The sequence below is a fragment of the Lathyrus oleraceus genome, chromosome 2 (genome assembly GCF_024323335.1).
Source record: "Lathyrus oleraceus cultivar Zhongwan6 chromosome 2, CAAS_Psat_ZW6_1.0, whole genome shotgun sequence".
NCBI lineage: Eukaryota > Viridiplantae > Streptophyta > Magnoliopsida > Fabales > Fabaceae > Lathyrus > Lathyrus oleraceus.
The window spans coordinates 448,105,686-448,126,893 of NC_066580.1; the positions used below are offsets into that span (position 1 = coordinate 448,105,686).

The window sequence follows — 21,208 nt, forward strand, 5'->3', positions numbered from 1 at the left end:
TGGAGAATATTTACCTTTTTTTTCAATGTTTTCATTCCATGATAGAAATTCTTGTAGCTATTGTTAAGCCTAGCTTATATCATTGTTTATGACCTAATAATATTATTAATTTTGTACTTTTAGTGTAGTTTTGTTTCTATTACACTAATAGTTCTATTATTTTGCTTTGTTACAGTTAAAATAAAAGAAGAATGAAGGTTAAATCCAAACATTGTAGATTTAGTGTAAAATTTGTTCGAAGAGCCTTGAGAAAACTACAAAAACTAAGAAAACAAGATAATGGTAGCATGAACTACGACCAACTATAGAAATAACTACATTCGTAATAGATGCATCCACAAGCCACATTTCCATGCTTATTACAGCAAAGACTACAGTCTGCCCCAAGAAATTGCTATGGCCATAGTATTTCTATCTTCTCTATTTTTGTCTATTTCACTCCGTTTAAAACCTTCGTTTAATTTTTCTACAGATGGAATAATAAATTATTTAATAAGTACTTCTCAAATACACTCGTGAATTTGATTATTTTGTTTTATCAAATTATAACAGAAGAAAGAAACTTATCTAGACACTTATTATAAACACAGGGTCGCTCCAAATTAACCAAGTGTCCAGTCTTCTTTATCACTTCAACTGTTGTGTTATTTCCAAGCCTCCTGGCATATGTATCAGTACAAATAATATTTACTTGATCAAGATAAAGTTTAAGAAACCTTAAGAATGAATTAAAACAAATAGTTATAATTTTGTGATCAAGATTTCTTACTCTTTTATTTTGTGTGCGATCTCCGGTTTGAAAATTTTATCTTTCTCACCCCATAAAAGATGTATTCGCTGCAAAGAGAAATTGTGTGAATATTATTAATTCATGTAACAAAAACTTAAATTTGGAAGAGGTAGAAAATATATGGTACGTAACAGGAGTTTTAGTATATCTCATAAAAAATAGTGTTAAAATCTAAATTATCAGGATAACTTACCTGTGAAAATTTTGGAACATGGATGTCTTTGTAGCTAATGACTAGAGCCTCTAATAGCTCACTTCGCTTCTTCCTATTAGAAAACATCACCTGCAGCAATTGATGATATAATGATAAACAATGTCACATCATAAGTAAGCTAATTATTTTAGAGATTATAATAGCATCACAATGGTTCATGAGAGCAACAACCTTATATACTTTCTTGGGTTACTTATTTTTCATTGTTAATGGGCTCCCATATAGAAAAATCAACATTTAGACCGATCTTAAATAAGGCGATCCACTCGCTTTTTTCTTTGTCTACAAAATCTAAATTCTATGGAGCTTGAAGAATGAAGGGATAATAGTCATATCATCATGTGATATGTAAAGTAGAGCACATAGCTGCCTCAAATGCAATCTGTCAAACACTTCAGATATGAATGCTATTGGAAGAGTTGAGCATCCTTGAAGTTGTACAGATTAAATTGTTGGTTGATAATAAATAAACAATTGATTTTTCTAATCATCCAATAAGCTATAATGGTAGTAAACATATTGGAAGAAAGTATTACTTTTTGAAAGATCAAATGAATAGAAACAAGCTAGAAGTAGAATTCTACAAAATCTAAATTCTAATTTGTTGATATATTCACTAAACCATTGAAAAGAGCAAGATTCGATTGCCTAAAGGAGATAATAAGAATGATAAAAACAAGATAATATGAATTAGAAGAAGATATTCTGGATGTGATTCAATAGAAAGGATAAGTTACTTATGTTGCAAGGAAGTGCCTCGCAACACCTGTCAATTGAAACCGTTAGTGGTTAATATAGTTTATTAACATCCTAACTATATCACTATTACAAAATGTAGAATTCGTCAAGTACTTTAAGCTAAGTCGTCAACTGTGGTAAAATCTTTTAATTTATGCATTTTTTTTACTTTCAAAACACATTTTATCACGGGTGGTAAATTTGACCATAGTGAAATGTGACGCATTTCTTTTTTAAAATATAAAATAAAATAACATTTCACCAAGGTCCGAGTTTCCAATCATTGGGAAGTACCCCTCTTAGGGACACGCTTTGAGTCCCAACACTTAAAGTGTATTTTTTCACTCATCTTTAAGAAGCTTTTAAGTTGCAAGATTGTTTTGACTATATATCTTAAAAATTTTGACATTGAAGATTAATGTTCAGTTTCAAGCATCTCATTTACTTGATAAAAGGAAACTTGAAATTAATCTTCAAACCATAATTTTCAATATCCTATTGGATGATCGGTCTACTGCTAAGAGGGAAATGTATTTCAACTTGTTATTTTAATTAAAAAGGAATACTTTTCACCACATTTATTCAAAAAGATTATGGTGATAGAGTATCACATTTTACCACATTCATACATACCAATCTTGGAGAAATGGTCTTTTGATTTTTTTTATATAAAGGTTCAACACGTCCATTCACCTTTTCACTAACCCTAACTCATTCCTCCTCCAAACTCCATCTTCCATTCTTGGTGTGGTGAAAAGTATTCCTTTTAATTGAAAACAATAAGCTAAAATATATTTCCCTCATAGCAGAATGATGCCTTGAGCAAAAGCCCTTTAAAATAGAAGAATTATCTAGCGAAAAACCATATTCACTAAAATAATTTCTTCATTAACCTCCATCATATCCAGTATGAATTGGGAAAGGAAAGTCAAAACTCACAAGAATGGATCATAAAACTCAGCTTTGACTCTTCTTCTTCACCTTTACGGTACGTGAAACATTTCACCATTATTCATGTTACTTTAATGTTGTTGTTGTTGTTGTTCTTGAGACCCAAAATCCTAGAGTTTTAATATTGAGTGTTGTTGTGTTGTTGTTGTTATTATTATTGTTGTTTAATGTTATATCATGCATTCACCACTTTTTTGCGAAGGTTCTTGTCTTTGATTGCACACATGAAGTTCTGTGTGATATGTCTAATGCAATAGACATGGGTAGAAGGAGGATCATGCCATCTGTTTTCATGGTTATTGTAAGCGCTCTCAATAGCAGCATGTCTATCTGAAATCAAAAAGAGATTGGTTTGTGGAGCGACATGTGTTCTAAGATGTCGAAGGAAGAAACCCCAACCACCACCAGCTTCACCTTGAACCAAAGAAAAGGCAACGGGAAAGACATTATTGTTGTCGTCTTGTGCAACAACCATAAGCAGAGTACCCTTATATTTTCCGTATAACCATGTTCCATCAATTTAAATAATAGGTTTGCAGAATGCAAAAACTTTGATGCACGGTTCAAACGCCCAAAAGAGGCGGTGAAAGATTCTATTTCCAGCAACACAAGTTCTGTCTGGTGTAAATGTTGGCAATGTCTCCATAATTGCAACAGTTCTTAGTGTGTATGTTTTAAGTGCCCATAAAAATCGTGACAATTATTTGTATGAATCCTCATAGTTGTTGAATACATGTTCAACAACCTTTGTCCTCGCAATCCACACTTTCTTGTAAGATGAAGTATAATTATATCTTGTGACGATATGAGATATTATTATACTCACCTTCACTGATGGGTCTTTGTTAACAAGCGGCAAAATGTCTTGACATATCAATGCAACGCTTAATTTACGGTGATCTTGTACAATATTGGTGGCAATGCAACTGTGAGGTGGGTTTATAGAAGCTATCTCCCAAGAGTCGTTTCTCTTCTTGTGAGATGCAACCAACCCAAACTTGCAAAGGATGTTACGACATTCGATGACATACCTTCTCGAATCAGTGCGTTTCACGGTGAAATCAACAAAGTTATTCATGTGAAATTTTTTGATAGCTCACACACATTCTTCTTTAGTGCGGAATATGTCTCACACTTTTAACTCACCCTCTGATCGTGGATACGGGTTATAAAAAAAATTGTTGGATGTTTCATCGTCATGCAGATCCATGTTTGTCATATGTTAAGGTGGTCTATATACATGACTTGGAGGTAATGGCATTGGATGATCGTCATCTTCAATGTTGTTGTTCAACATATGATCGACCTGTGTCTCGGTCTCTTCTTCTTCTTCATTAACGACATTGACTTCTGCTTCTGATTCTAGGTCGACTTCATCTGAGTTTTCTGAATCAAATTCAGTAGATTCAACTTGATTAGCTACCTGAGACTGCTGAGACGGTATACTTGGTTGAAGAGTAATATATAACTCAACAGAGTTGCAACCAAAATATCTATGACTAACAAACATATATTCAACATCTTCATTGTCCCGTACCTTTAGCGGGTAAAATTTACATTGACTGTTCTCGAAATAAATTGGATTTTGATACGTGATTTGTGACACAAGACCAGATCCTATGTAGGATTCAATTCATTTTGTCAAATGCAAGAAATTTAAATTTCTCTTCGGATAGTATCAGTGTTTCGAAAATAAAACCCGTATACATCAGACTCACACTACGCCAAACAAGACCTTAGACAGCGCTTTTTTTAGCCTTAGACAGCGCTTTAAAGCGCTGTCTAAACCTCCGCTGCTAAAGGTTTAGACAGCGCTTTTTTGAATCTTAAAAGCGCTGTCTAAGCCCCCCCCTTAGACAGCGCTTTGGCCAAAAGCGCTGTCTAAGACCCTCCTATTTTAATTTTTTTAGGTATACCTTAGACAGCGCTTTCCAAAAAGCGCTGTCTAAGCCCCCCCCCTTAGACAGCGCTTTGGCCAAAAGCGCTGTCTAAGACCCTCCTATTTTAATTTTTTTAGGTATACCTTAGACAGCGCTTTTCAAAAAGCGCTGTCTAAGCCCCCCCCCCCTTAGACAGCGCTTTGGCCAAAAGCGCTGTCTAAGACCCTCCTATTTTAATTTTTTTAGGTATACCTTAGACAGCGCTTTTCAAAAAGCGCTGTCTAAGCCCCCCCCCCCTTAGACAGCGCTTTGGTGGGCATCATGCACGCCTCCACTGTGAACCAAAACACTGGGGGGAAATCAAAATTAAAATATGTTCAAAAGAAAACATCAAAGACCAAATATGCATAAACCTAAGTACATAGTGATGGTCTTAGTATCATAGATAAATAGAAATTTATAACACTTCTATGCATTTTATTAATTAAAGAATAAAGCTACCATTCAGTATGAGAGATATATTACCATGTTGACTACAAAAAGAATAGAATTTATAATCACTAATACATGGATAATCAAAGAAAAAGTAAATTGAGGTAACTGAATACTCCAATTATATAAATCCAGTCAATGGCAAACACATCAATTTGTACAACTTAAAGAATGAGAGAAGATGTTGTGTGACTCTTTTGCCCCGTGATATCTTTCAATCTATATCATTGATATTAAAAATTGCTTAGTCAATATAAAAGCTTAATTCTGGACCAATACACAACAAATGAAGACTGAAGGTAAACTCTAGGTTAACCCATTCAAAAGACTTCTTACTCTGGCACATAGCCGGCCGTAGTAAGCAACCCCCAAAATTATATAACAGTATAGATGTTAGTGGTATATGGCCGCCACTTGGATGTTTAGGGAAACGATACAGGATTTTTTTATACCAACTACATATAAAAGCTAAAAATACGCATATTTAAAGACATAACCTTTACTGATAATAAAATCTCAATGTCATTGATACTCAAACCATATGCTGAGCAAATAAGTATTAGCATCCAATGCGTGAATTTAAGCATCTATGCATTTAAAATAAATACTACAAGTGATTCTTAAATTGAATCGCTGCAGAGACAAATTGAATCGATTAATTAAAAAGGAGTGACATCTCTCCATCAAAGATGAAAGAAAATCAAAAGAAACACTGAAACTCATGATGATAACAGCAAATCCCTGTGCCCACTGTTGTAAAACTTCTTCCATCTGTCTAATGGTTTCAACTGAGGGAAGTATATCCTTAAAGTTCTAACAAATAGAAAGACACTGGCCAAGCAAAAGCCTTGTAATACCACCAACACCAGCCAATTTAATACACAAGTTGTTTGCCAAATACCAAAATCTTCATGGGCGTTTTATAGTAGAGCTGAAGCACACTAGATGTATCTTACTCTTTACAATGGTTATGCCAATTGAGCCTCACTTTCAGTGCACTGAGTAGTGAAATTTCTAAATAGAAAGACACTACAAAGTACTAACTTCCTTGCAGACTGACAAACAAATATCAAGAGAGAGAGCAAAAAGCAATACATTTATTGGACTACCAACCTTAACCATAGTATCCCGCATAAAGTCATATTCAAATCTTTTCAGCTGAAGCTGAAGGACAGGAGGGAAATCAATAAATAGGACACCCTTCTTAGCATCCTGAGACAATGGTACCAGTATAATGTGCATTAGTTTGTGAACCAAACTCAATAAAAATTAAAACACTTAGATGTTGCCATTCTGACAAATACAACAAGCAATTTAGAGAAATATCATCATAATGTTAGAAATACATGGATAAATTCCTATTGAGTAATATAATAACATTAAAAGTCAGAGAGCTAAGTTTAAATAAAATAAATCATACAACTCATTACAATTCCAAAAAGGCAAAAAACAGTCAGTCATAGCATTGACAGTCATCCCATGGCTGTTTCCGGAACAAAAATACCATTGAAGGTTACTGTACTAGATGCAACACAGTTCTTTTTTTTACTTTTGAAATGGTGAAAGTTCGTAGTTCATAAAAGATATTAGAATAAAAATACCAAAAACATGCGTGCACAAGAAAACAGAAATCTTGTGTCACAAGAATATTAATTTCTCCAAATGACACCAGAAATTTATTATAAGCCACTTCAGCTTTTATCAATTACCACTAGAAATCTTGATTAGCTTCATGCCAATTGAATAATAATTAACTGTCATAGTAGAAAATTAGTTATATAAGCTACAGTAACTGCAGCAACCTTAACAGGACTTTGTTAAGTTCAAACAATTAAATTCAATTGATAACTAACCCGCGATTGAACTAACTGAACTCATTGACCTAATCAATTAGCATAGTTTCACAACCTAACTGATTCTAATAGAAGTGTAATAAACTAGCAGATTTTGCTAACAATCAGTAGTGATTAACAATCATTATGACTTACAAAATTCATTGTGAGCATCATATTACTCCTAACAGGTTCTGACTAACAAATTAACATCAATAACATGGCATTCCTTTAACAGAAAATTTGTTTCTAACTATAACAGAATTTTCACTAACACATAACTAATTTCCAAAACTTAATTTAACAAAAGTGCATTTCAAAACAGAAGTTGAATTTCATTTTTACGTTTCATTAAAATTTCGATTGAATTTCATCTAAATAACTATTGCATTTCTAACCGACATTTGAATTTCAGCTGCATTTCATTTGAGTTTGAAAACAGAAAATCAGAACCATATAAGTTCACATCACACGCCTCAAATCAGGATTCAAACTATCTTTTCACTGAACTTATTTTTTCATTCAGACTATTTTTTCATTCATCCACTCTCTTTCGCATAAGTTTTAAGCATACCTCATATCCTACGCATATGAGGTTTGTCGGCCATGCAACAAACGAACCTACTGCTTTTTTCTTCAGTGTCTTTGTTATCCCCCTTGACTTTTTTCTTTTTGTTTTTGACACCTTTACTAGACTCGTCCAATTTCATACCATCTGACCTCACAAGATGATAAACACGTTTCTTTGCATAGTCAAATATCTTATAGCTCGCCTCTGCAAAAATCCAAACAGATCGAAAACTCTCCGACACTCTAAGTGTATCCAAATATTTCAAGTAAGTCACCGCATCATACCTATCAGGAAAATGGCACACAACAATCAGTGCCTAAATGAATAATTAAATAAAAGGCATGCAACCGCAATCTAATCTATGACATTGACGTTTTCAATGTCCCTATAACCGCTTTTGACCCTAAATTTCCACATTGTGGAGAATTGCAAAGCAGCTATTACAATGACTGTGGTTTAAAACCTTGATAAGCAGCAAGCACCATTAAAGATACATCAAATAGAATACAAATGCAATGAAAGAACAAACAGCAAAAGAACTTCAACACAGTAAAATCAAACTTTAAAATATAGAAACTAATTCAAGATAGAGATAATAAGTACTCACCTAGTGCAATTGCACTAACAAGAATTGTGAAGGATAAGACAAAGATAATCAAAGAAGCTCTTTGAAAGATATTGACAAGCCTGTCAATTATTTTCTGTCCTATGTATGCTGCAATTGTAGCCACAATCGTAAGATACAGAGCTGCAAATCACCACGAAAGATACATATTAGTATAACTAGTTGAATTTTATGATGACTTATGAAACATGACATTCAATTTTACCATAAGGAACCGGAAATCGATTCAAGAGAAAATATTGCGCAACCGATATAGATGCTGTGAATGTCATTCCTAATGTGGCCATGGCACTTGCTACCTGAGGCGCGATTCCGAATTCGATAAACAAAGGACCCATGACAAATCCACTACCTACACCAAGAAGTCCACCCAATATTCCAGCTAGCAAAGCACATGAAAGTGATACAATCAGAAGATGCAAAGGCCAATGTGTGCCATGATCTTGCTTAGAAACTGTAATCTTCTTCCCTTGATATAGGCCTATTGCTTGGTACATTGAAACCCCAACAGTAACTGGTGTCTATAAAAACAACAAAATTTAAAGCCTAAAATTTTGTAACTAATTGTCAATTCGAAAATTTCAATATTTGAGTTAAAAATCTCACCTGTAACAAAGTTAGTAACCAGTATTTGATTGAACATGTAGCTGTATAATTCTGTTACAAATTTAGCTTTTATTAATCATGAATCCGTAGTAGTATTTCTATTTCGATGGTCGAAAATCTAGATTAGAAAATTACCTTGGCAATCTGCAAGAGAAGAACTGCAATCCAAACAAAACAAAGAAGTCCAAATTTCTTCCATTGAATGTTGCTAAGAATGGTACCCTACATACATAATTGAATTTATCTATTACAATTAATCAACAAGTTGCTATATTACATAAAGACAAAAGCTATTAAAATAAGCTTACTTGATTAATTTTCTTCTGAGGCTCATCATCTGGACAACTAGGAAGATACTTGTATTCAACATCTTCATTGCTAGTGGCTGAAAAAGAAAATAAGTCATTTTCATATAAATAATTGATTTTCAGATATCTACTGATTTTGTCTCTTGTGACACCATGTGGAGTGGTTTAATTCAAATCCAATTAACCTAATCTCTCACCAGTGGACTCTAAATGCTTCACAAACTCCTGTGTGATTCCAAAAGATTGAAGGAAAAAAGTTAGAGATTATTCTTCATGTTGCACATGAAAATCACTTAAAAGTATTAAAATATGCAATATTTATGAACCTCTTTCACTATGCCAAATTGGATCCAAAGTATGCCAAATTGGATCCAACTGTCTCCTGACAATCTCATCAAACGACTTGAACAACCCATTCTCCACAGTCAAATCCTCCACATCAACCTTATTCGTCTTCCTCATCTCCTTCAAGCACGCACCCATAACTTCAACAATAGCCTTCTGAATCCCCATCATGTACTTACTCATCGGAACCCTAATATCGACAACATCCGACGGGTCCTGCTCAAGCTCCTGCGAAACATAAACCTGAAATCTCGGCCAAAGATGCAGCTTACGAATATGCAAACACTTCATAGTTCTCTCCGCCTTCGCAAAACCCGAAACCATCGCTTGTGGCCTATCGGAGAAAACACGAACAAACGCACTTCGATTGAGAGAACGAAAAATCCTAACAATAAAAGCTTCAGTGGAAGTCTCCGAAACGGAATGAGCTTGAGGATGATGAGTCCGGAGATAATTGAGGCAGGTAGTTTATTAGTGAGAAGATCAACGATGAGGATTCTAGGGGTAATGAAACAGACGGAGCCGGAAGAGTAGAGGGAGTGGCGGTGGTTAACGGGGAGGTCGGCGGTGATTTCGACGGGGACTTGGTAGAATTGGGGGTTTAGGGTTTTGAGATGGAAATTGATTTTGGATTTGAGAGTGGCGGAGGAAGGAGATAGAATGAGAAGTGTTCCCTGAGAAGTGGAGTGAAGAAGGAGAAGAGATGAAATGAGTTTCGATAGAGAGAGACCTGAAGAGAGAATGACGAGACCGTCATTGGTGTCTTCGAGAAGCTCTGTGATTATGTGTTCGTGGAATTGAAGACTTCCAAAAGCGCTTTCTAAAAGCGCTTTAACAGCGCTTTCCAAAAGCGCTTTCTAAACCCCCCCTTAGACAGCGCTTTTGGTTTTAATTTTTTTTTAATTTAAAGACTTTAGACAGCGCTTTATCAAAAGCGCTGACTAAGGTCTATATTTAAAAGCGCTTTCATTATTTTTTTGGAACAGTTTCCGTGTTTTATTTTAATTTTAGCCTTAGACAGCGCTTTCTTTTAAAAGCGCTGTCTAAGATGCGCTGTTAAAAGTCATTTTTGGCGTAGTGTCATATGTCTCACCGTTGCAGTGAGCATTGATAATGTATTTGGGTGCAAATGGCATTGTAATATTTGGGTGTAGATGGAAAGTAAAATTTTTGGTGTAGATGAATTTGTGTTGATTGTAGGATGAAATGGTAAGACACTTAAATAACCATGTGACATGGCATGCATGCAAACCCTAGCGTCAGTCCTATTGGCTCCTGCATGTATTATTTGTACATGGGCGCCAGTCCATGTGACACCTTATAGACCTTGAAATTCTGCATGCAGACAGCCATGCAGCCTGCAGCCTATGTGAAGACCATGCATGCATGCAAGCCTAGGAGGCGCCAGTGCATATGGCGCTTGCATTGTAAGATTGCATGTGTAAGCCAAACTAATTGGCGCCTACATGCAAGCCCGTTTATCCATGCATCCAAACTTTGGCATGTCTCTCATTATAAATAGTCATGCAAGTTTCACTTCTTCATCACCAATAATCACTTCTTCCTCTGCAACAACCACTCTTTCATCTGCAACAACCACTGTTTCATATATTTACTATGACAAGATATCTCTGCTCACTATGGGTGAATCGCATAAAGGAACAATTGCAAACATAGCAACTTATGTAAGCGTTTAATTCTTGTATTATTTTTCTAACACAATTTTTTATAAAGTAATTTATTTTGTTGTTTATTTTTTAGGATGTTTCTAGGTTTCGAACTCGTGTCCACGAATTTGTGCACATGGACTCGATGATTCAACCTTATGTAGAGCTCGACATGTAAGTAAAATAATGTCTTGGTCGGCTGACACTAAATTTATTCTTGCATTATGTGAAAGACGGCGTCCCGAGACACACACATTCTGGTTTCCAACCGGTGAATGTACAGTGACGTTAAAAGATGTCTACATGTTATTGGGACTGCCTATCGTAGGTAAGACGGTAAATGGTAAAACTAACTATGCGAATTCAATTTGCATGGAACTCTTGAATGCTGACTTGTTAGACGATAACTCAAGAGGTCAAGGTATACTCCTTTCACGCCTTAAGGCATATTTTAACAACTTATAGTTAGATGAGAACTCTACCAAAGAGGCTCGAATAATAAAAACTAGATGTTATATTATACTTTTAATTGGTTTATTTTTATTTCCCGAAGATAGTGGTTCTAGTATGCATGTTATGTATTTACCTTTACTAAGACATGTAGATAGAATAAGAAGTTACAGTTGGGGGTCCGCTTGTTTGGCTTATCTTTATAGCTCTTTGTATAAAAATGCACACAAAGACACATCTACATTTTCTGGATGTGCTGTTTTGCTCCAAGCATGGGTTGGTCCAGACTACCGTCCCTAACGCCCGTCAACAACAAACCATTCACATTCCCATACGCCCAAAAATAAGTTCTTAAAAATGGACTATATTTACTTGCTTTACCGGTTATTATCTCTAAATAATATTTTTACTTTTATGGTGTAGATGGTCAGCACGTGGTATGAGTTATAACAAATGTCCTAGACACTGTATTACCCAATATCACAATCTCTTGGATCACCTTCGACCGACATATGTATTACCATTAACCTAATTATTTCATAATAATTTGTTAATTTCTTCTAACAAATTTATAATCTAATATATGTCCACATTTCAGTTCATTTGGCGTCCATGTCTAAATTTGGATCATGACCATGAAATTAACGAACAAGACGCAGCCGTTTGGACTGCATGCACACCGATCATAAGATTCGCCACTATGGAGATGCACAATAGTGATCGTGTTAAATTGCAGTTTTGTATGCTTCAACACATCCCAGATCCCCCGACAAACCTCGGAGAATGACATCTACGCAAAGTTAACGATCAATGGAACTTTAACACATGGCAAAGCTTCGCCAGATTTGAGTGTCGAAAATGGAAGCACCGACAAGATCATGTCTTAACTGACGCTGTGATGCCAACCGAAGAAAAACCAAGTCGGAATTATATGGCTTGGTACAGATCGGTTGAATTTGAGTTCATTGTCAAGGATATGTACCTATACGATCCACGTCAGGCAACTTACACACCAGAAGGTTCAACATCTAACCCCCAACAACATTGTCAGACCGGTTACTCACAACCCCCAATCCATCAAAATTTCTGATCCACAAACACATAGACCTACAATCCTAACACGTCAAACACCCAACCACAATACCAAGAACATATCCCGTACCATAACCAACAAGTAGATCATCATCAAGACACCCAACACCGCTATGTATCCAACACATCACCCTATCATAGCCGTCTTATCCAAAACACTCAGCGATCATTTAACACCAATCGTCCCTCCTCCTACTATAGCCAAGAAACTCAAACATCACAAAACCAAAACCTTCAACAACCATATGACTACCAAACACCACAACAATCATTTCAACATTTCCTCGACGCATCATTCACACCAATGTCTCCCTTCAATCGTCCTGGTCGCCCTCCAACAACTAAAACACAGCCCAACTACTTTGACATGAGTCATGAACTCAGCTATGGCGGTATCCATTTAGTGCATACACAAGACTACGCCGATTTGTTTGGATATCTCAGGTAATCTCTTGCAGTTGGTGGTGATGTTCCTAGGCCCTCAGATACTCAAACACCTAGGGTGAATCATCAACGTGGGTAAGAGCCACGAGTTCGGGTAGCTAGGGGATGTGGGACCGGAGATCGGTTAGGTGATCACAATCAACGACATTAGTCTTTTTGTGTAAATGCATATTAATATTAATATGAATTGGTCCGATTTCAACTTTATCTAAAATGTACAATGTTTTTTAAAAAAATAATTACAAAACACACATGTGTCAGACCAATCGGCGCCTCATTTAAAAATTAACACACAGACGCCAATTGGATTGGCAGTACTAGATGCACTAGCCAATCCAATTGACATCTTCTCTCTAAGTTTAAGAGCAGACGCCAATTCATCTGACGCCTCCTCTTCAAAATGGGATATTTTGGGATCTGAAAAGTGGATTATTTTAGAATTTTTTTGAAAATTAGGATTATTTGGATAAAATATTCGATGATTTCTTTTATTTAAAATAAAATTAACACAAATTCTATTATTATATATTTTTATTTTAAAAAAATTTATTCCACCAAATTAGTTGAGCCGGTCATGTATGCGCTCTAGGTTTTCCTATAATGTGTATGAAACATAATGCTAAAAGTAGAATGCAAACCTGAAGAAAGTCACTGAGCATACAGTTGGGAAACTGAATATTTCTGTATACACCAACTGAAAGAAGTGTTCTCAATCCGTCAGTAGAAGATGGTAATAACATTTCCGAACAAGAAGAAAATCCAATATCTTCCACTGCTCTACTAACCATACACTCTTCTATAGCCAAAACTGCGCCAGATATAACCACTGCTTGAACCAGCTCGCTATACAACTCAGCCATTTTCAACGCCACCATTCCACCGTAACTGACTCCAACCACAACGCACTTCTCCACTCCGAGTTTCTCTAACCCCTTAGCCAAACACTCGGCTTGAAAAGTCAGTGACCGGTCCAGCTTATCCGTTGTGGAGCCACCGAAGAAAATTAGGTCGGGCACGTAAACAGCATAGTTTTTGGATAAGCTGATGATTTGGAACATCCAGTTGGCAAGTCCGTCGGCGCAGAAGGCGTGGAGGAGAACAATTGCTGGTTTGGTGGATTTTGAAATGGTTTGAGATGGAACCCAGAATCTCATAACTGTACCTGGCTCTATCTCCACCGTGCAAGGCTCCACAAAACCAGCCTTTTTCATTGTCCAACTAATCAATGACCAAGCAACAGTTACCATGTTCACCATAGTGTTTTTCTGTTTGCAATATTCTAAGCAATGAACTCTATGTTTGTGATTTGCTTGAGTATAGTATAGAGTTCAATTATTCATAACACTATTAACACCTAAAATGTTTTTCTACAAGAAATCCCATGGTTAAGATAGCAAGGGACCCCATATCTCATAGGCATGCATGTGTCAGTTTAGTGGCTGATCTTGAAAAAACGTATCCCAGTAGAAATTAATTATCACAACTATATATATTGTCAGCGCAGCACGTCAAATCTTTTTGAGGGACCATAAAGATTTACCATTCTATAACTGTATCCATTTAGGAAGGACGATTAGTGACCGAAAATGGATTTTCAATTTTTTCACAAGTTTGTCTTTTTATGTGAAACATCAAGACAAAACTTTTGGCATCTTATCAGATTTTACTCCGGTATTATATATAAGAAAAAAAAGATAATTTTTTACATTTATTAAAAATAATAGTTTGATGTATTTAATTTTTTATTTATATAAAAGTGATAATACAATTATTAATAATTCTTTATTTAAACTATTATCTATAAAATATTAAATGTTCATATATTTATTTATATTTAAGATTAAAATAATTTAGAAGAATTTTATTTATAAACAATGCCGTGTCTTGAAGATCCGGTAAACAAAATGATTGGTAGAAAACTATATTGTTGTGGTGAGTATTTTAGAAGGCGAGACGAGCGGTGATTGGATGGAGATGATTGATGGTGAATTTGGATCTAAACCTCCAATTCAGTTGGAATGAGAATTTGTCTCAACTTGTCCTTAGTTTGATCTCAATATGTTGAATATTTGTCTTTTTAGGATTTCAATGCTTTTTATATTTTTATTTACTCTCCTATTTGTTTAATTAAGACATGATACTTTAAATTTAATAAATACTTTAATTTTGAGTTTAAATGACAAGAGAAATGCTACACTATTGAAGTTTTCTAATTTAGTTAGGATATTTTTCAAGGTGTGCGTTATTGGTGTTGTTCTTGTTGTTACATTCATTTATTGAAAAAAATTAATGTTATCAATCTTAAATATATTTTTTTTTGCTTTTGTTTTCCATCTCACATAATGACGTTGTTGTTGTTAATTTCACCTCTTGTAATTCATTTTTATATTTTGGAATAATTTTTCAATGTTGTCATCTAAAGCTAAGATTCAATTATTTAACTCTTTCCTTGGCTGAAAATAATGAGAAACTTATTCCTAATCATATTGAGAAGTTATTGCAACCCAAAAATGGTGGATGATAAAAATTTGTAAGTGATATACCTTACAGTTCACCATTTTCTTTTTGGATCTGCAATATAAGTTATCTATTACCTCAACTGAGCTGAAAATCGAGGGAGAATTTTTTTTTATTATTAAAACAAACCTTATTACCTCGGTATTCATAAATATTTGAGGAGCAAAGTGACACAGTTTTGTTTATAAACGAATCTTTATCATTCATTTATAAAGTATTAATGCTTAAGACATTACTAACACATCAAACCACAAGAAACATTAGTGATTCACGTGAAACCCTCACACCGGCCAATTAATGAGAACGTGAACGCCACAACTCACTATGCTAAATAAGACTTTAGATAGCGCTATTTTTGATCTTAGGCAACGCTTTTAAGCATTTTCTATTCTAGCGTTGCTATAGGTATAAACAACTTTTTTTTTAAATATAAAAATGTTGGCTTAAGCACTACTTAGGCAGCGCTTTAGGTTAAAAGTGTTGGTTTAAGTGCATTTTAGGGAGTATTTTCTGTTAAAAGCATTGGTTTAAGTGCATTTTAGGGAGCATTTTCTATTAAAAACAATGGCTTAAGTGCACTTTAGGTAGTGATTTTTCTTAAAAGTGTTGGCTTAAGTGCACTTAAGGCAGCGTTCTTTTTTAAAAGCTTGACTTAAGTATACTTTAGAAAGCGTTTTCTGTTAAAAATGTTGGCGTAAGTCCTCTTTAGGCAACATTTTCCGATAAAAGTGCTGACATAACCTATCATTAGGTAGCGTTTTTTGTTCAAAGTGTTGGTGTATGTCATCATTAGGCAGCGCTTTATGATAAAAACGATGGCGTATCATTAGAGAACATTTTATGCTAATAAGCGTACTGGTATATATACTTTACACAATGCTTTAGTTTTTGTCTTCAATTTAAATATCATAAATTTTACAATTCTCATAATCATATGTGATCAATAAAAACCAAAAGAAAACTAACTTAAACTTACATAAATTTCATAATCCTCTCTAATACAAATTCAAAAGTACATATATTGAGAAAGATGATAACCTATATCTATTCAATATATAATCTTCATGTTATAATGAATTATAATTCCTCCTTTTTTGATAATATGATATTTAACTACAAGAATGTCTTTTTTCAATTCTTTCATTTTTATATATCCAGCACATAAAACATTTATGTGACCAATAAATTTACGTCATATATATCATATTTATTATATTTCAATCAACATTTTAGTGACCAATCATCGTATGTGATAAAAAAAAATTGAAACTAGTGAGTACCATATTTGTATATGTACTAATTGAAAATTTTGGTTCACCAAAATGCATATTTTCAATTGTTACATTTGAAGTGGTGGGATACGTCATGTGAAAGTAAGCCAAAATGAAACTCATATATTATTATATCATGATCATTTTTTTTTAAAAAACTATTAATTAATCTCTAACTCGTAGGATCACAAATGATAACTTACAAACTTCTCTAAATAGCTATTAACTAACATATTTGTCTTCACTCCAATGCTCCTTAATTTTATTTTATTTATCTTTTGAGTAAGTAAAATACTTAAAGTCATCAAAGTACCACAGAATATAACATAATATTATGATTGAGTTAAAACGAATTAGTAAAAAAATTGGTAAGTATCAAAATAATAACTAAATTGTCAATTCATACCATTTTTAGAATATGATACTCACTAGGTACTATGGTCCATGTAATGTTATTTGATTTAATCTTTGATACTCGAGCTCCCATTTGATAGTGTTCCACTATTTTGTTTATACCGAAACATTTCCATTGACAAACAAAAACGAGCATCAAATTAAAATTTCTTATTATTAAAGGTATCAAACAATTAAGAGAATAATTATAACCCCTATCTTGTCTCAAAATGAAGAAAGTGCCACAATGCTTCCATTATCCATTCTTTTAAAATGGAGAAAAGAAATTTAATTATTGAATTTTATCCAAAATCACCAATTTAACGGTCAATCATACAATACCACATATTGTTCTCATTGCCCCCTACATGTTTAAATTCTTCCATACAATTCTTACTTCACTTTATATAAATATAATTAAAAATATTTTTAATACTTTGTTAACATGCCTCGATCTAAACAATTATTAGAAATTGATTTCTAAACTCATTATAGTTATTTGTAACTAAACATAAACTTCACTAAAACCCACAAAATTAAAAAAAAATTGTAAAAAAAAAAATTAAAAATATTTTATTTCAAGCACAAAGAAAAATAATAAAAAAAAATTCACAAACTTTAAAGAATAAAAAAAGAAACATAAAAGCTACAAAATGAAAGACAATAAGTGACAAATCCTAAAAAAATGAAAAATAATGGAAAAGAATGAGATAAAAAATAAGAGAGAAATGATTTAGTTAAAATATTTTCTTTTTGTAATTTTGTAATTTTCTTTTTAAAATAATTATTAAATATTAAGTAATAAAATTGTAACATCAAACATTATTTAGCCGTGTGGTAAGATGGTTTTTATATCATTTGAAGAACAAAGATTTGAACCCCATTTGTGCAGATTTTAATAACTCTGCACTATTAGATTAAAATATGTATAATTTTTATTCTTAATCACCTTTCTTTCTCCTTCATTATTTAAATAATTGACTTAAATTAAAATATTATATTTTTTACTATTAAAATTCTCTCTCTTTTCACCCATTTATTTTAATCCAACCATTATTTAAAATATTATATAACGTTTAATCACTTAAGGAAATATTTTTTATTTATTTTCTTGCGTTGTCTAATGTACTATTTAAGACAATGTTTTTATTTAATAATAATCCTAATATTTAACTTAATACAATGCTTTTTTATTTGAGCGCTATCTAAAATATAATTTTTTAGAATTTTTTTTTTTTAATATATAGTCGGGGACGGAGTCAGAGATTTTGAACTCCGGAGATAATATATTAATATATTTATTTATCTCTAAAAAAATATTTAATAATATTTTAAATTTTTTATATTTTATATTTTTTTACAAACTTTATCAAGAAAAAAATAAAATAATATATATATATATATATATATATATATATATATATATATATATATATATATATATATATATATATATATATATATATATATATATATATATATATATATATATATTATGATTAGTTGTATGATTTTTTATGAGATTATAATATTAATATAAAATCCTATAATTCAAATTTTTTTAAAGGTTGAGGGAAAAATTATTTTGAAATTATAAAAAAAAAACACAATTCGACTATATTTTAGTCTAACATATTTTAATTTAATTATTGATATTGAAAATAAAATACTCACATTAATTTCTAACAATATCTTAAAAAAATATTTATATACTTTATGATTTTCACCTAACTTTTAATAATATATAGCAATAAGCTTATTTCAATTGATTTAAAATATATAATTTTAATTAAATATATTGTTTTGATTTATTATATATATATATATATATATATATATATATATATATATATATATATATATATATATATATATATATATATATATATATATATATATATATATATATATTAAGATTTTTTGTTTTTTTTTAAAACATAGTGGGGGCCTATGCCCCCATAGTGGTATATGTCCCTCTGTCCCTGCATATAGTAACGCTTATGTTTTAAATCGCTACCTTTTATGCCAATACTTATTATCAAAAGCGTTGTCTAATGTCCTCTTTTGTTTTTTAGCATCGTTTCTATAAAAGAGAGTTTGTAAAAGGGGTGTTGTCTAAACTCGAAATATGAATCCAAATATTTTCATTATTAATATTTAATGTCTTTCGTAATTTAACATCCACAGATTTTTTTTTAAATAACCATGTTTTTCAAATTAAATCCCTAAATAACCATTTTTTCAAAAAAAAACAAAATAATCATTTTTCTAAGCATTTCATTTACATTTCAAAGGAGACGCCAACTCCATTGGCGCATGCTTTCAAAGGCATTGCATGGAGGTGTCATGGTTGCTGACGCATGCATGTGTAGTTTAGCACATGCGCACATGCATTTGGCACATGCATGTGCTTGTGTGTGTGACGCCTAGCCCTCTGGCGCATGCATTTCATGGTTCATCTATAAATACACTACGCATCTTCCATATTCTTTCACACAAGTTCTTACCCTCCAATCCCATTTTCTTTCATTCTACTTCAATCTCCTTCAATTTTTTGCTCTTTAACCATGTCTGAATACATTCACAAGAGAAATGCCGATTTAATTTTTTCAGTCGTCGTACCACCGGTAAAGATTCGACTTTGGAATATAGATTCGTTTGAAAGTCTTAATCGGACGTTGAACCGTTGGTTAGATGGAGAAATTGCAGATGCTGAAAGAATTAGAAGGATTCAATGGCTTGTGTCAACGTTCAACCAAAATGGAGAAGTGTGTGAATGAGTGGATATTAAGACTGACGGAGACGTTCATAGGATGATGCATAATATGTTCAAAATTGTTTTGATGGTTGTAATCGCTTAGTTATAGTAATGGTATTTTAATTGTTTTGGTTGTTTGTGTTGTTGTTTATGTGTTGCTTTTGTGTTGAATGTGTTGTATTTGTTTGTGATGGTATTTCCTCACAAAGTTATCATATGAAATAAATTCTGTTTTTTATATATTGAAATAGAGGTACATGTAAATTGATCTTGTTGTGCTCGTTCCAACACTAGGAAAGTTAGTACGATTGTGACCTGGATGACGACATGAACTACACAATCGAACCATTTTGTTCGACGTATCCATTTCGGTTCGAATACGGGTGCTGTTTGGGCGACCCTTTTTCTTTCTTCGCATAACTTCATTGTGCCAGACAATGTCCCCTTGATATTCTGGCCAGTAATCCTCTTTTGCAACAACTGAAAAACTAATTTTGTAAGCATTGGATAGGCTTATGACTTTGTAAACAGCAGATAGTAAGTAGGATGGATCCCTTCGAACCTTTGAACATGCCACAATGACATAGGAGCAGGGCGTACGAAAGACTTGGAACTTTCTGCAGTCACACCAACCTCTATCTAGTTTCACTCTGTATTGTCCCATCGGCATGCCTTCATTGTGATCCATGGACTCAACAACAATGTACCAACCTTTAGTACGGTCAAACACCTTGTCCCTTCGAACCTTTTAACATGCCACAATGACATGGGAGCAGGGCGTACTAAAGGCTTGGAACTTTCCGTAGTCACACCAACCTCTATCTAGTTCCACTCTGTATTGTCCCATCTGGATGCCTTCATTGTGATCCATGGACTCAACAACAATGTACCAACCTTTAGTATGGTCAAACACCGTGACCACCTGTGTGTTTGCTTTGGCAGCTTCGTGTCTGATGAATTTCATTGAAGCATCACTGAACAACTGCCCAGATTGCAACACTGAACTCCATTTGGAACGCCTGGTCTCAAACAGCTCCCCTAGCCTGAAATATGTTGTTTGCACTAAAGCGGTTATAGGTAGGTGATAACATGAAATAATATCACATTTTTGGACTTGATTTGATTAAATTATATTATTATTTGATTAGATTCATTTTATATTATTCGATATTACTTGGTATTTTCCTTCTATTTATTTCAGGTAACATTATTTGAAGCATACGTGAAAAAGAAAGAAAAGGGGGTGCAAAAAGAGGATTCTCTA

At 33.2% G+C, this 21,208-nt stretch overlaps 2 protein-coding genes across 2 annotated transcripts; both read right to left on the bottom strand.

The window, feature by feature from the left end:
- Window positions 1-538: 538 nt before the first annotated feature.
- LOC127120243 (uncharacterized) lies at window positions 539-14,433 on the bottom strand. The gene is made up of 4 exons (XM_051050654.1): window positions 13,644-14,433; window positions 984-1,073; window positions 770-837; window positions 539-659 (listed from the first exon to the last, which is right to left on the bottom strand). Exons 1-4 carry the CDS (start codon window positions 14,259-14,261, stop codon window positions 539-541), a joined length of 897 nt encoding a protein of 298 aa, XP_050906611.1. The 5' UTR covers window positions 14,262-14,433.
- On the bottom strand, window positions 5,706-10,150 carry LOC127120244 (sulfite exporter TauE/SafE family protein 3). Its single transcript, XM_051050655.1, has 9 exons — window positions 9,334-10,150; window positions 9,205-9,232; window positions 9,008-9,084; window positions 8,835-8,921; window positions 8,700-8,750; window positions 8,299-8,614; window positions 8,076-8,216; window positions 7,472-7,752; window positions 5,706-6,277 (listed from the first exon to the last, which is right to left on the bottom strand). Exons 1-8 carry the CDS (start codon window positions 9,421-9,423, stop codon window positions 7,739-7,741), a joined length of 804 nt encoding a protein of 267 aa, XP_050906612.1. The 5' UTR covers window positions 9,424-10,150; the 3' UTR covers window positions 5,706-6,277; window positions 7,472-7,738.
- Window positions 14,434-21,208: the final 6,775 nt, after the last annotated feature.